This window comes from Malaclemys terrapin, chromosome 2 (assembly GCF_027887155.1).
Source record: "Malaclemys terrapin pileata isolate rMalTer1 chromosome 2, rMalTer1.hap1, whole genome shotgun sequence".
NCBI lineage: Eukaryota > Metazoa > Chordata > Testudines > Emydidae > Malaclemys > Malaclemys terrapin.
The window spans coordinates 283,499,455-283,512,168 of record NC_071506.1 but is presented as its reverse complement, the minus strand read 5'-3'; the positions used below and the strand labels follow the sequence as shown (position 1 = coordinate 283,512,168).

Below are 12,714 nucleotides of genomic sequence, written 5' to 3'. Positions count from 1 at the left end.
TCCACAATGGCTTAGAAAGTGAAACTGAGGCACACTAAGAGGCCTACCCACAGCCAACTGGTATTAAAATTCCGAGGTTCCTGGCTCCTCGCCCCAACTGTATACCAGTGTGGGGGAAGTGCTGCCTCCACCACCTCAGGAAGCGAGAGACGGGTGATCAAAGGCAGATCTCCTGGACTGCAGTGCAGAGAGCTAGCACTAGCTCTACGGCGGCTGGCCTGTCGAATAACGTCCCCAAGGGAAGGGGGAAGCCTAAATACTTCATCTGGCGGGAACCATTTCCCACTAGATCCCAGCAAACCTGGGGCCCAACTCATCTTTGCCAGCTCGAACCTTCCCCAGCTCTTTTTAGAGCAGGGGTTTTCACAGCAAATGCTCTGCTGGCCTCAGAGTGCAGCCACTCTCGCTCCTGCTGGTGGCCACGCTGACAATTTTTCCTAAAATATTTAATTAACTTTAGGAAAAACAAACATACACACGTCCCAGTCATTGTCAGTTATTTATGTAGGGTTTGGTTTCTTTTCCTTCTTCAGACTCTAATAAAAATAATGCACAATCCTTTACTGGAGCCCAACACAATAGAACACTAACAAGGCGTTTGGCACATTTTTGTCTTTTTTGGTAAAAGGTGGATGTCTGTACAACAATTGGGAACCACATTTAAAAATGCTTTTACATAATTAAAGTCCAAATAATGAAAAAAATCTGCAAATATGTCCAAACTTTCTCGTTCACGGACAAAAAAAAAAATCAATCCAATCTAGCAATAAAAATAGTAAACAATCCTGTTATATTGTCCTTTACCAATACAGGGTGATAAGCCCCAGAACTTTAATTTCATGAACACAGCCGTTGTGTGGCTAAGACTACCTGCAGAAGTTCAGGAGCTCTTGGAATGGAAAGTCGGCAGGATCTCGGGTCTCCTGTGAAACTAGAAGGGAAGATTCCAGGTTAGCATCAGTGAGGCCGTTTTGGGACTTGCCCTTCAGACAATGCAGTGCACTAAATGCCCTCTCACACAGCACAGTAGTTGAAAACAGGGACAAGAAAAGAAAAGCAACTTTAGCTAGAGGCCTGTAGGTGTCCTCAGACAGGTACACTTTGAGCCAGAACTGCTGCACCGTAACACCGGGCTGACTGAAGTAGGTTTTCATCCTTGCATTATTACGCATGTGCACCAAGAGATACTGGAGATTCCTTACATCCAAAGAGGCAAAGGAAGCTAATCTGTCTCGCAAGGCTGTTAGTTTGTCTGCAGCCAAAAACCCTGAACCAGAATTGCTGAACGGGTCCGTCACAAAAGTGTACTGACGGAAAAAGTTTCCCTCGCTGAAACAATTTTCAAGCTCTTCCGAGAGGATACGCAGGTATTTGGTTACAGCTAAGCCAACCTTTCGCTGTACGCTCTCGTCCTGACAGCCGAGAAACCCACTAAGCTCAGAAAAAACAGAAAAGTCCTGGTTCTCTTGTAGTTGCTGGACAATGTCAGCGATGGTCATTCGGAATGTATGAATTACTTCAACACGGTCAAATATGGTGAGCTGAGGTATCTGGAGCTCCAGGGTCAAGGAAGAAAGCTTTGGCAAAAACTCTTTCAAAAAGAGCAAAGCACCATGTACTTCTGGATCTTGTAGCTTTTGGGACAGTTCCGGCGAAATGGTGTTCAAAACCTCAATGAGCTCTCCCCGGAGCTCAAACAGCCACCGTACACGGTCATTAAAACTAAGCCAATGGACCAGGTTGTAATTCAGCAGCACCTTGTGCGTCTCAGAGCCCGCGTCACACAGAGTTGTGAATGTCTCTTTATTGACACCGCTGGTGTTCACAGCACTGATGCACTTTTTCACTATGGATTCAACCTCATCCATACTTTCCATTGAAGCCTTGCTGGCAAGTACTTCTTGGTGGACAAACCAGTGAAACAGAAACAGTTTCTGAGGGCAGCTTTTTTGGAAGCAGTTCAACACCTCTGCTTGGACACCTTGCCTAGCCGCTGCCCCATCAGCTGTCAAGCCGCACAGATTGTCAAAGCTAACCCGGCACTCTTGCATTCTCGCCTGCACACTCTGAAAAATGTGTTTGCCAGTTGGCCTATCAGTGAGGCTCACCTGACATAAAACGCCTTCGGTAAAACAACAGTGAGCACAGTCAAAAAAGCGAACGCATACGATTATCTTGGGATACTTCATGACATCAAGGCTCTCAACCAAGCATAGGCTGTAGAAAGGGCTTGCTGCGACCTTCTCGGCTATTTCGTTTTGTAGAAAGTTTGCTAGATCTCTTGTGCTCCTCTGTAACATGTCATTGCTCAGTGGTAGCTCTCTGAAAAGTGTATTTTCTGGTTGAACGGCCAGAACAATTTTCTTCACGAGTTCTCCTTCGTCGAAAGATTTCCTTGCTTGCCCCAAAAGCAGGGCCACTTTAAAAGTAGCCACCAAGAGCTGATCCGCTTTCTTCAGAAAATCTCTTGGCGGTTGCTGTTGTCTTTCGAGCTCGGTTTTTGCATCATTTAACAGCTTGCGCCTCTGAAACTCACCACGGTAATTCTGTTCAACTTCCCCTGCATGAGTGTTATAGTGACGCTGCATCGCGTACATTTTAATCTGACGAATTTCCTTCTTACAAACAGCGCACACTGCAACTTGCTCAGAAATGGAATTGGATGGCTTCAGAAACACAAGAAACCGCGTTTCCCACTGCTCCTGAAATTTTCGATTTTCTTCCTTCCACGTTCTGCTTTTCTTAGCAGCAGGTAGCTTCTCCGGGACCATCTCTGCATCACATTCAGGGGCATTTTCTGGCACCGGTTGTTTGAAAACCTTTTTGATGTCCATTTCCATTTTTAACTCTTTCGCCATCTGCCACGAACAATCTCAGCCTAACCAAACACCATGCAGCGATCTTGCCGAGGACGCTGGCCAATAGCCGCTTACGGAGCTACAGTAGTGCGAGATGTAAACAGAGTGATTAGCCAATGAATATGCTTTGTGACTTGAAAGAAAACCACCCCTATGTAATTTAGTTCTCCCTGCATTGTACTGTACTATTTAGAAGAGCATGAGCGTACATTATGATTCATTTCAGAGTAGCAGCCGTGTTAGTCTGTATCCGCAAAAAGAACAGGAGTACTTGTGGCACCTTAGAGACTAACAAATTTATTAGAGCATAAGCTTTCGTGGACTACAGCCCACTTCTTCGGATGCATACCATTACGATTCATGGCATTCACAAGACAACTTTAATACCCAACATATCAGTGATTGCTGGGGCTCTTTGGAGGCTGTCACGGCTGCAAAAAAAATCCACCGGTGGCCACATTTGAGAAGGATCCTTACACAAGGAGCCATCGTCTCACGGTTATTACTCCATCAGACAGACTCAATCCACAGCTTTACGAGTACTCTAAAGAACATCACCCCTCCCTTTGTTTTGGGATCTCCACGCTCCTGTGTGCCGGCCTAGGAGTGTCTGAAATTTCTATAACCTCACTCTAAAGTGGGAGCAGAGCAAGGCCTCAAACCATCTCAGGTCTGCTCTTGCAAGCGCTACAGGAACGAGCAGGGTCACAAGGCAGACCCAGCCATGCTGGAAGGCTTGCGGGAAAGAACTTGGCCTGTCAAGCACACAATAGATCCTCTTATTCAAGGAAAACAGCACCATTTAATAGAAACAGATGCTGTGGCAGGTAGCATCAGCCAGCCAGACACTCACAAGCGGATATATTTATTCATATGGACATTGCCACAGATCACTGCATGCATAACTAAGGCTGCAGTCTTGTGATTCCTACTTCTAATGATCAACAGCGTTTATACTGCATCATCTGAACCCCGAAGACTCAAACATGGGTGTGAATTTTATACAGGGATTACCTGCAGCACTGATACACAGCAGCTAATTTCCATCAGCAATACAAAGTTTGGGGAAAGAATAACTTCACTGACATTACAGGCATAGTTACATTGTGCCTTCCCAGAATTCCCCATGATGGAACCTGGCCAGCACGTGGGTTAACACGTGCTCCTGAGATGAGTGCCATAATGGGACCAGTTACTGTATTATAAGTGATCAAAGCCTCAGACCCCCATTTTACATGTAGCAAAGCATCATTCTGGGGCACTGTTTAAAACCAACTCAGGAATTCTGACTGAGCCGACACCATCCTGGGGTTTCTTTTGGACATCTATGCCCAAATAAATCTGTTAGTCTTTAAGGTGCCACCAGACTCCTTGTTGTTTTTGTAGATACAGACTAACATGGCTACCCCCTGATACTTGAGTCCAACGCAGGTATGCTTAACTCGTAAGATGGAGAGATCAGACTTCGGCAGCCTGGCCAAAGACAACGTGCTGAACAGAAATATCAGCACCGAACAATGGCTGGATTTTAAGCCCACTCCTTGCACGGCCTTGCCCTGTTCTCTGGCAGGTATCAACATGCAAGGCTCTGTTTTGTTCAGGGAAGTATAGCTCCCCCAGATGGCTCCATCTCTACTCATCAAGTTCCAAGGGTTTCTGTTTTTTTAAAAAGCAACAGAGGGTCCTGTGTCACCTTTAAGACTAACAGAAGTATTATGCTTATGTAAGCTTATGCTCCCAATACTTCTGTTAGTCTTAAAAGTGCCACAGGACCCTCTGTTACTTTTTTACAGATTCAGACTGACACGGCTACCCCTCTGATGTTTTTTTAAAGTGGGTGTTGGGACACTCTGCAGGTCTGGGAGCAGGGTTGGGGTGTGGAGAAGAACAGACATTTCAGCCCAGAACTAGTCTGGTTTTTAGCTTACCCACTAATTCCACTTTCCATAGCATGAGCGCTTCCATGTGACCAGCGCAGAGACTGGGAAGCCACAAGCTGCAGGCAGGAAGACAAGATATGGCAACACCAGAAATGGAAATGTATTAAATGTAAACGTGGAACAAAAAAATAACCAGCGCAAGGTCCATCCTGTGAATCCTAACAGAATAATCCAGAACGAAAGGGGCACGTGAGACCAAAGGAGGGCTTAGCACATTGTTCATGCCTCACGGCTTTCCACATTACTTATGCTCACAGATCCTTAATGGGTGGGGAAGAAAGCAGGAAGCCAGGTTAAGGGCTTGCCATGCAAGTTTCAGGCAGAAGTAGTCAATAGGTGGACAACAGGCCAAATCTGGACCGCCAGACACTCTTGAACGGACCCCAAAATCTTTATTTACTGGTGGTGGTGGGTAGTTGTTGGTGGGATTGTTTGGTTGTTTATTTCTTTCCTCTGGAGTCTAGACCTTGACCAAGAAATTTTGATCTTGACAAAAAATAATTAGCTACCCCTGTTTTAGGCTCTGTCTTGACGTGATTTGGCCTGTCTGAAATTTCTATAACCTCACTCTGAAAAGAAGCAGAGCGAGGCCTCAAACCATCTCATGGCTGCTCTTGCAAGCGCTACAGGAATGACCAGGGTCACCACAGACCCAGCCATGCTGGAAGGCTTGCTCACGTGGGGCAGGCAAAGGAACCGCGGAAGACTTATATGGGAGGTTTAATTTCTTTGATGCAGTTCAAACCCACAGAAATCATTACCTTTCTAGCTCAGCAGCATTGTGCACGCCTCAGGCCCAGCCCCTCCAACCATAGACCGGAGATCGTTTCTACAAGCAGGAAAACGAGAAGAGAAAAAAAAAATCAGATTATTTAGCCGAAGATGATGGAGAATCTACTTAACCGGGCAGGTCGGTCATAGGATGTTTCTGAGATATTTATGCGCTTGTCGTCTCAAAATGTTTTACAAGCCACACATGCATCACTCACTCCTAAGGCAGGCAGCCACCCTAGAGAGCGACACTATGGAGCACGCAACGGTGGAATCAGAGCAGCCCCGGCCTGTTACCAAGAGAGGGTTAGTTCTGTGGCACTGTCTGAAAGAGGCACATTAACCTGCACAGAGATCAGCTGATCTGCCTGGGGAGTAGGGAGTGGAACCCCCTCTGCAGGGATTTGCACCGTGAGAGCTGAAGTCTGATGCTTAGAACATGATCCCACCCCTCGAGGACATGCCAAGCGGTCAAAGCCTCAATCCCCATTTTACATGCAGCAAAGCATCATTCTGGGGCACTGTTCAAAACCAACCCAGGAGTTCTGACTGGGCCAACACCATTCTGGGGTTTCTTTTGGACATCTTCTACACAGCCACAGTCCAACCCAGGTATGCTTAACTTGTAAGATGGAGAGATCAGACTTCGGCAGCCTGGTCAAAGACAACGTGCTGAACAGAAATACCAGCACCTAACACAATGGCTGGATTTTAGGCCCACTCCTTGCACTGCCTTGCCCTGTTCTCTGGCAGGTATCAACATGCAAGGCTCTGTTTTGTTCAGGGGAGTCTAGCTCCCCCGGATGGCTCCATCTCCGCTCATCAAGCTCCAAGGGTTTGTTAGGTTCTTTTAAAGTGGGTGTTGGGTTTGGGACCCTCTGGTTTCTCCAAGGCAGGTCTGGGAGTGGGGGGGAGGCGAGAAGATCAGACATTTCAGCCCAGAACTAGTCTGGTTTTTAGCTTACCTACCAATTCCACTTTCCATAGCATGAACGCTTCCATGTGACCAGCACTGAAACAGGGAAGCCACAAGCTGCAGGCAGGAAGACAAGATATGGTAACACCGGAAATGCAACTTTAGACATTTCTTATATGCTACTGTGGAGCAAAACATTCCAAGTGCAAGATCTGTCCTACAAATCCTAACACAATCATCCAGAATGAAAGGGGGTGCAGGAGACTAAAGGAGGGCGTAGAACAGGTTTTGCTATGGAACATTGGGAATCATTAAGAAAAGGACAGATAAGACAGAAAATATCATATTGCCTCTATATAACTCCACGGTATGCCCACATCTTGAATACTGTGTGCAAATGTGGTCACCGCATCTCAAAAAAGATATATTGGACTCGGAAAAGGTTCAGAAAAGAGCAACAAAAATGATTAGGGGTATGGAATGGCTGCCATATGAGGAGAGATTAATAAGACTGGGACTTTTCAGCTTGGAAAAGAGACGACTGGGGGGATATGATAGAGGTCTATAAAATCATGACTGGTGTGGAGAAAGTAAATAAGGAAGTGTTATTTACTCCTTCTCGTAACACAAGAACTAGGGGCCACCGAATGAAATTAATATGCAGCAGGTTTAAAACAAACAAAACGAAGTATTTCTTTCCACAACGCACAGTCAACCCGTGGAAGTCTTAGCCTTCACTACATCCTCTGGCAAAGACTATAACAGGGTTCAGAAAAGTATCAGAGGAGTAGCTGTGTTAGTCTGTATCCACAAAAACAACAAGGAGTCTGGTGGCACCTTAAAGGCTAACAGATTTATTTGGGCATAAGCTTTCGTGGGTAAAAAAACCCCACTTGATGCACGGAGTGAAAATTACAGATACGGGCGTTAATATACTGGCACATGAAGAGAAGGGAGTTACCGTACAAGTGGAGAACCAGTGTTGACAAGGCCAATTCAGTCAGGGTGGATGCGGTATGGTAGATGCGGTAACACAGCCACCCTGACTGAACAGGCCTCGTCAACACTGGTTCTCCACTTGTAAGGTAACTCCCTTCTCTGACCTAAGTGTGACCATCCTTATGTAATAAACATTGTTCATGTCTCACTGCTTTTCACACTACTTATGCTCGCAGATCACTGGGTGGGGGCAGACACTGGGAGGCTAGGTTAAGGGCTTGTCATGCATGTTTTAGGCTCTGTGTGGTTCTGCCTTGATGCAATTTGGCCTCCTGATTCGGCCTGTCTGAAATTTCTATAACCTCACTCTGAAAAGGAGCAGAGCGAGGCCTCAAACCATCTCAGGGCTGCTCTTGCAAGCGCTACAGGAATGACCAGGGTCACCACAGACCCAGCCATGCTGGAAGGCTTGCTCACATGGGGCAGGCAAAGGAACCAGGGAAGACTGATATGGGAGGTTTAATTTCTTTGATGCCGTTCAAACCCACAGAAATCATTACCTTTCTAGCTCAGCAGCATTGTGCACGCCTCAGGCCCAGCCTCTCCAACCATAGACTCCGCGGAGATCGTTTCTACAAGCAGGAAAATGAGAAGAGAAAAAAAAAAAATCAGATTTAGCAGAAGACGATGGAGAATCTACTTAACCAGGCAGGTCGGTCATAGGATGTTTCTGAGATATTTATGCCCTTGTCGTCTCAAAGTGTTTTACAAGCCACACATGCATCACTCACTCCTAAGGCAGGAAGCCACCCTAGAGAGCGACACTATGGAGCACACAACGGTGGAATCAGGGCCGCCCAGCCTGTTACCAAGAGAGGGTTAGTTCTGTGGCACTGTCTGAAAGAGGCACATTAACCTGCACAGAGATCAGCTGATCTGCCTGGAGAGTAGGAAGCAGAACCCCCTCTGCCGGGATTTCATAGAATCATGGAAATATCAGGGCTGGAAGGGACCTCAGGAGGTCATCTAGTCCAACCCCCTGCTCAAAGCAGGGCCAATCCCCATACAGATTTTTGTCCCAGATCCCTAAATGGCCCCCTCAAGGATTGAACTCTCAACCCTGGGTTTAGCAGGCCAATGCTTAAACCACTGAGCTATCCCTTCACCGTGAGCGCTGAAGCCTGATGCTTAGACCAGGATTCCCCCACCCCCAGGCTGGGAGATGCCTTTGAGTGAGACTATCCCTTAGCCATACAGCAGCAAACAGGGCGTGCGGCCCATACAGCACACCGGCCACGCTGCTCACGGCGGCTGGGGCACCGATCCCAGCCACCCGCTGCCCTAGCTCCCTCACCAGCCCCGTGCCCGGAGCCCCTGGCTCCGCAAGGCCCGTGCTGCACAGCCCGGCGCGTGCCCAGCGGGACGGGACGGTCAGACCCCGCGGAGAGGGGCGCGCTGCCACGCCAGGGGTGCCCTCACCGACAGCAGCACACGTGCAGCCGCCTCTCCGAGACTACAGCTCCCGACATGCACCGCTCCCCCAGCTGCAGCGGCGGCAGGGCTCAGCAGGGGACGCTGTCTCCTGGGACTTGTAGTCCCCACATGGCCGAGGGGGTCGGGGGGAGGCACCGAATCTTCTCCCACTTCCACGTGGGGCTGAACCCCGAGCATAGCCCCCGACACCCCCCCCACCCACGCAACACAGCGGGCGGCCCCCGCCTGCACCCGCACAGGGCTCCCAGGGCAGCGCAGGCCCCGGATGGAGGCGGATTAGAAACTCACCAGCGCCGCTGCAGCGACTACTCCCCACCGCCGCCGCCATGTCTTCTGCGCCTGCGTACTAGCCCCCCCCAGCGCGTGCCTCGCGTCATCAGCGCGTCCCTCCCCTAACTCCGCCCCCTCCCTTGCTTTGCGGGGCGATGGTGTCACCTAGCGGCGGGGAGGAGGCAGGGCTCGGGCGAGCAGCGGGTTACCCTATTTCCCAAAGGCTGGGGCTGGTGCCTGCCCCTACCACAGTCCTGCCTCTCCCCCCAGCTGGCATTGCTGCCCCCCCCATTCCCCTGCATCCTGCTTTTTTGACAATCCCCCTACCCCCTATTTGCTGTTGCCAACTGACCAAGTTGGCAAGAGGAAATGGGACAAATGCCCACTTTTGCCAAAAAAGTCGGGACAGGGCCAGGAGCGTAGCTAGTGGGGTGCAGAGGAAGCAGCCGCTTCCCCTCAGCTTCTCGCAGGCGGCCCGGCTCCCCCTGCCTGGGGCTCCCCTCGCCCGCCGCGGGGCACAGGCTCCACCTCTGCAGCACTGCCCGCCGCAGGGCTGGGGCTCTCCTGGGGCTCTGTCCTGCACACGCCCAGCACCCCTGGGGCTGCTCCTGCTTCCCCGGGCTGGCCCCAGATCCTCTCCCCCGGGGTGCTGGGGTCCTGCTGCGGCTTGCGCCCCTCTGTCTCCTCCGCAGGGCAGGCAGCCCCAGGGGGTTGAGGCCGTGCCACCCCTTCCCCAGCTTCCCCCTCCAGCAGCCCCCGCACCACCCTGCCGGGCCTGTTCAGCCCTCGGCCCCACCGGGTCCTGCCCTGCCGGCCCGCATGCAACCCGCCCCTAGTGTGCAGGTGCAGGAGGCGGCCGCAGCCCAGGGGAACTGGGGGAGCCGCAGCAAAGCCCCGCCCGGAGCTGGTGCAGGAGATGAGCGGGGCTCTCAGCCCAGGCTCCGGCATCAGCCTGCAGCGGGGAGCGGAGCCACCAGCTCAGCTCAGCCCAGCCCGCTCTTAAAGGGACACGGACCCCACCATGACTCGGCCTGGCCTGGCCCGGCCCGGGGCACGCGGGGGTGTCACCTCACCCCCGGCCTGGGGGGCCCAGCGAGGAGGGTGCTCGGCACCGTAGCAGCGCAGAGGGGAGGCCAGCGCGGAGTGGACCCCATGGGGGGGGGCGCGGCGTGGCCGGAGGAGCCAGACAAAGGGGGGAGGGCGCGGAGCGGCCAGAGGAGGAGCCAAGGGGTGCGTGGCCAGAGGAGGAGCCAAGGGAGGGCATCTTCTTATGTTTGCTCCCCCTGCTCTTAAAACCTGGCTATGCCACTGGACAGGGCTTAAAAAAGGGACTCTCCCCCACTGCCCCCCCCCCCAGCTACGCTACTGTGTCCCAGCCCAAACGGGACGTCTGGTCACCCTACACAAAACTGGCCCGCAAGCACAACGCGTGACTACATGTACATGTGCCATCTAATCACCTATCATGCACATTTATTCCACCTACGTGGACACCTATGGTACGGGTGCACACACCGTGCGTGTGTGCCAAACACACACAATGACCCGAAGAAGAGCTCTGAGGAAGCTCAAAAGCTTCTCTCTCTTATCAACAGAACTTGGTCCGATGAAAGATGTTACCTCACCCACCGTAGCTCTCTAATATCTTGGGACCAACATGGCTACCACACTGCGTAAAACACACACAATGCGGGTACGAACGCATCAATGTACTCTGCAACTTGCACACCTGTCATATGCAAATTCAGACTATGCACGCTCATACATATGCCACGTGGACCTGGCACATTCACACATGCTGCATACAGGGTAGTCGGTAGACTGGCAAACTTGTGACTGCTGCCAGAGCAGTTCATCCCGATTTCACACTGCACTGGGCAAATTACAGTTTTCCTTGTTTACCGTAGGACATCTGCATTGGTTCAACTACACTGCTAGCAGGTTCCTCATGGCTGGAATGAGGGCAAATCCTCTCCGTAGAAAAGGCCAGTCAATATAATAAACCACACATGAGCACACACTCCACACATTACAGAGAGATCAGTTGTCTCTCCCTAGTTATAATCCTAGTTAGGTTAATGGGCAAACACAAACAGTGGTAAAGTTAGGCACCTGATCTGTGCAACTTTTTGCAGGTTCATGGCCGAAGCCTGTAAGGTGGTTTGGGTTACGAAAGAAGTAGAAGTATGGTTTGGGGCCTAAGTTAGCCCAAGCCTAGAGGGGTATGCAAAATTGGAGTTGCTGGTATAAGAAAAGTTCAAGATAAATTGGAGACAGAGTGTTATGGGAAAGTAAGAGTTAGCAAAGCCATGACCCAGGGTTATGTTACCATTTTGTTTTGGTTATAACTGGGTTAAGCAAGGTTTTTAATCAGTATTATTGAGAATTATGTATGTTTTATTAAAATATCTATATTGCTAGTATGGAAAAGACATCGGTGCAGAGGTTAATTTAAATAATGTGTAATGTAAAGAGCCAAGAAGAAGGTGGCAGAAATATAATGATGGTAAAGGGCAGTTTAATGTTAATTAATATTATAATAGAATATAAAAGGAGTAGTTTTGCTAAACTGCAGGAGAGCTCCAATGAACATGCAAAGGATATTGTTAGGTTCCTGGATTATATGGCTGTACATCATTCGGTTATCAGTGGACTGATCACCCACTGATATACCATTTCATCTTTTGAGTGTATGATCATAGTACTGTGTAAGTAGTAATTGCATGCTTGCTTGCTTAATTATTTTTCTTTTTAATAAACTTTGGTTGTATCATTCAAAGTGTCACCTAGTGGTCCTCTATTAAATAAATGTTCTGTAACCAAACTAAAAGCTCAAACCTGAAAACTGTTAGGTTTTATTACACTCTTATCTTTATCAACTTAATCTAACATTTCAATATACAGGTTACAAGAGGTCTACAAACCACCTAAGATAGCAAACAGCTACAAAGCTGTTTTTTGCTCCTTATACAATATTGCTAAACTTTTGTGAACAAAAATCATGACATTGGTTTACAAATCATGAGATTGGCTTAAAAATCATGTTTTTTTTTAATGAGGTGTCTGTTTTTTTGAGCTTTCAGGGTTCATAGTGGCAAGCTTTTATCTGCTAGACTTTTAAAAATAAAATCTGAAATTCTCCGATAATCACATGCCACCAAATATCATAAGAATATCAAAGTGTGTGAATTGGCAACAGTTCCTATGTGGCTTTGGCTTGGACAGTTGCTGGGCCATGTAACCCATCCCATTTACTGAAGGCAAAGGGCAGTACTCTTGCAAACTAATTATCCGGGATCACAGGGTGGCTGGCCCTGTAAGGGAGCTGGGCCCAGCCTCACCAGTGACGGACAAACAGCCTCTCAGCTGAGACAGAGATCAGTGAGAGAGCAGGTGATTCTAAAAGCCAGCAAGTGGCTAAGCTGGAGAAAGAGCCGCAAGGACGGGGAAGGCGCCTGTAGGAGACCTTGGGGCTTGTGTGGGGGTATGACAGCTGGAGCAGGGCGACTCAGGCCAGCAGCCAGTA

At 49.4% G+C, this 12,714-nt stretch overlaps 1 protein-coding gene and 3 non-coding genes across 5 annotated transcripts; all 4 read right to left on the bottom strand.

The window, feature by feature from the left end:
• Nucleotides 1–485: 485 nt before the first annotated feature.
• On the bottom strand, nt 486–9,270 carry LOC128830906 (zinc finger MYM-type protein 6-like). 2 transcript variants are annotated; one of them, XM_054016804.1, is made up of 6 exons: nt 9,207–9,270; nt 7,985–8,056; nt 6,535–6,602; nt 5,560–5,627; nt 4,787–4,854; nt 486–2,937 (listed from the first exon to the last, which is right to left on the bottom strand). In XM_054016804.1, exon 6 carries the CDS (start codon nt 2,856–2,858, stop codon nt 867–869), a length of 1,992 nt encoding a protein of 663 aa, XP_053872779.1. In that variant the 5' UTR covers nt 2,859–2,937; nt 4,787–4,854; nt 5,560–5,627; nt 6,535–6,602; nt 7,985–8,056; nt 9,207–9,270; the 3' UTR covers nt 486–866. The 2 variants fall into 2 exon arrangements, with proteins under 2 accessions (XP_053872779.1, XP_053872778.1); XM_054016803.1 differs by having other exon boundaries at nt 6,539–6,602.
• On the bottom strand, nt 3,463–3,600 carry LOC128833289 (small nucleolar RNA SNORA9). Its single transcript, XR_008444179.1, has one exon. It is a non-coding gene; the product is annotated as a small nucleolar RNA SNORA9 (small nucleolar RNA).
• On the bottom strand, nt 5,340–5,474 carry LOC128833288 (small nucleolar RNA SNORA9). Its single transcript, XR_008444178.1, has one exon. It is a non-coding gene; the product is annotated as a small nucleolar RNA SNORA9 (small nucleolar RNA).
• On the bottom strand, nt 7,765–7,899 carry LOC128833287 (small nucleolar RNA SNORA9). The gene has a single exon (XR_008444177.1). It is a non-coding gene; the product is annotated as a small nucleolar RNA SNORA9 (small nucleolar RNA).
• Nucleotides 9,271–12,714: the final 3,444 nt, after the last annotated feature.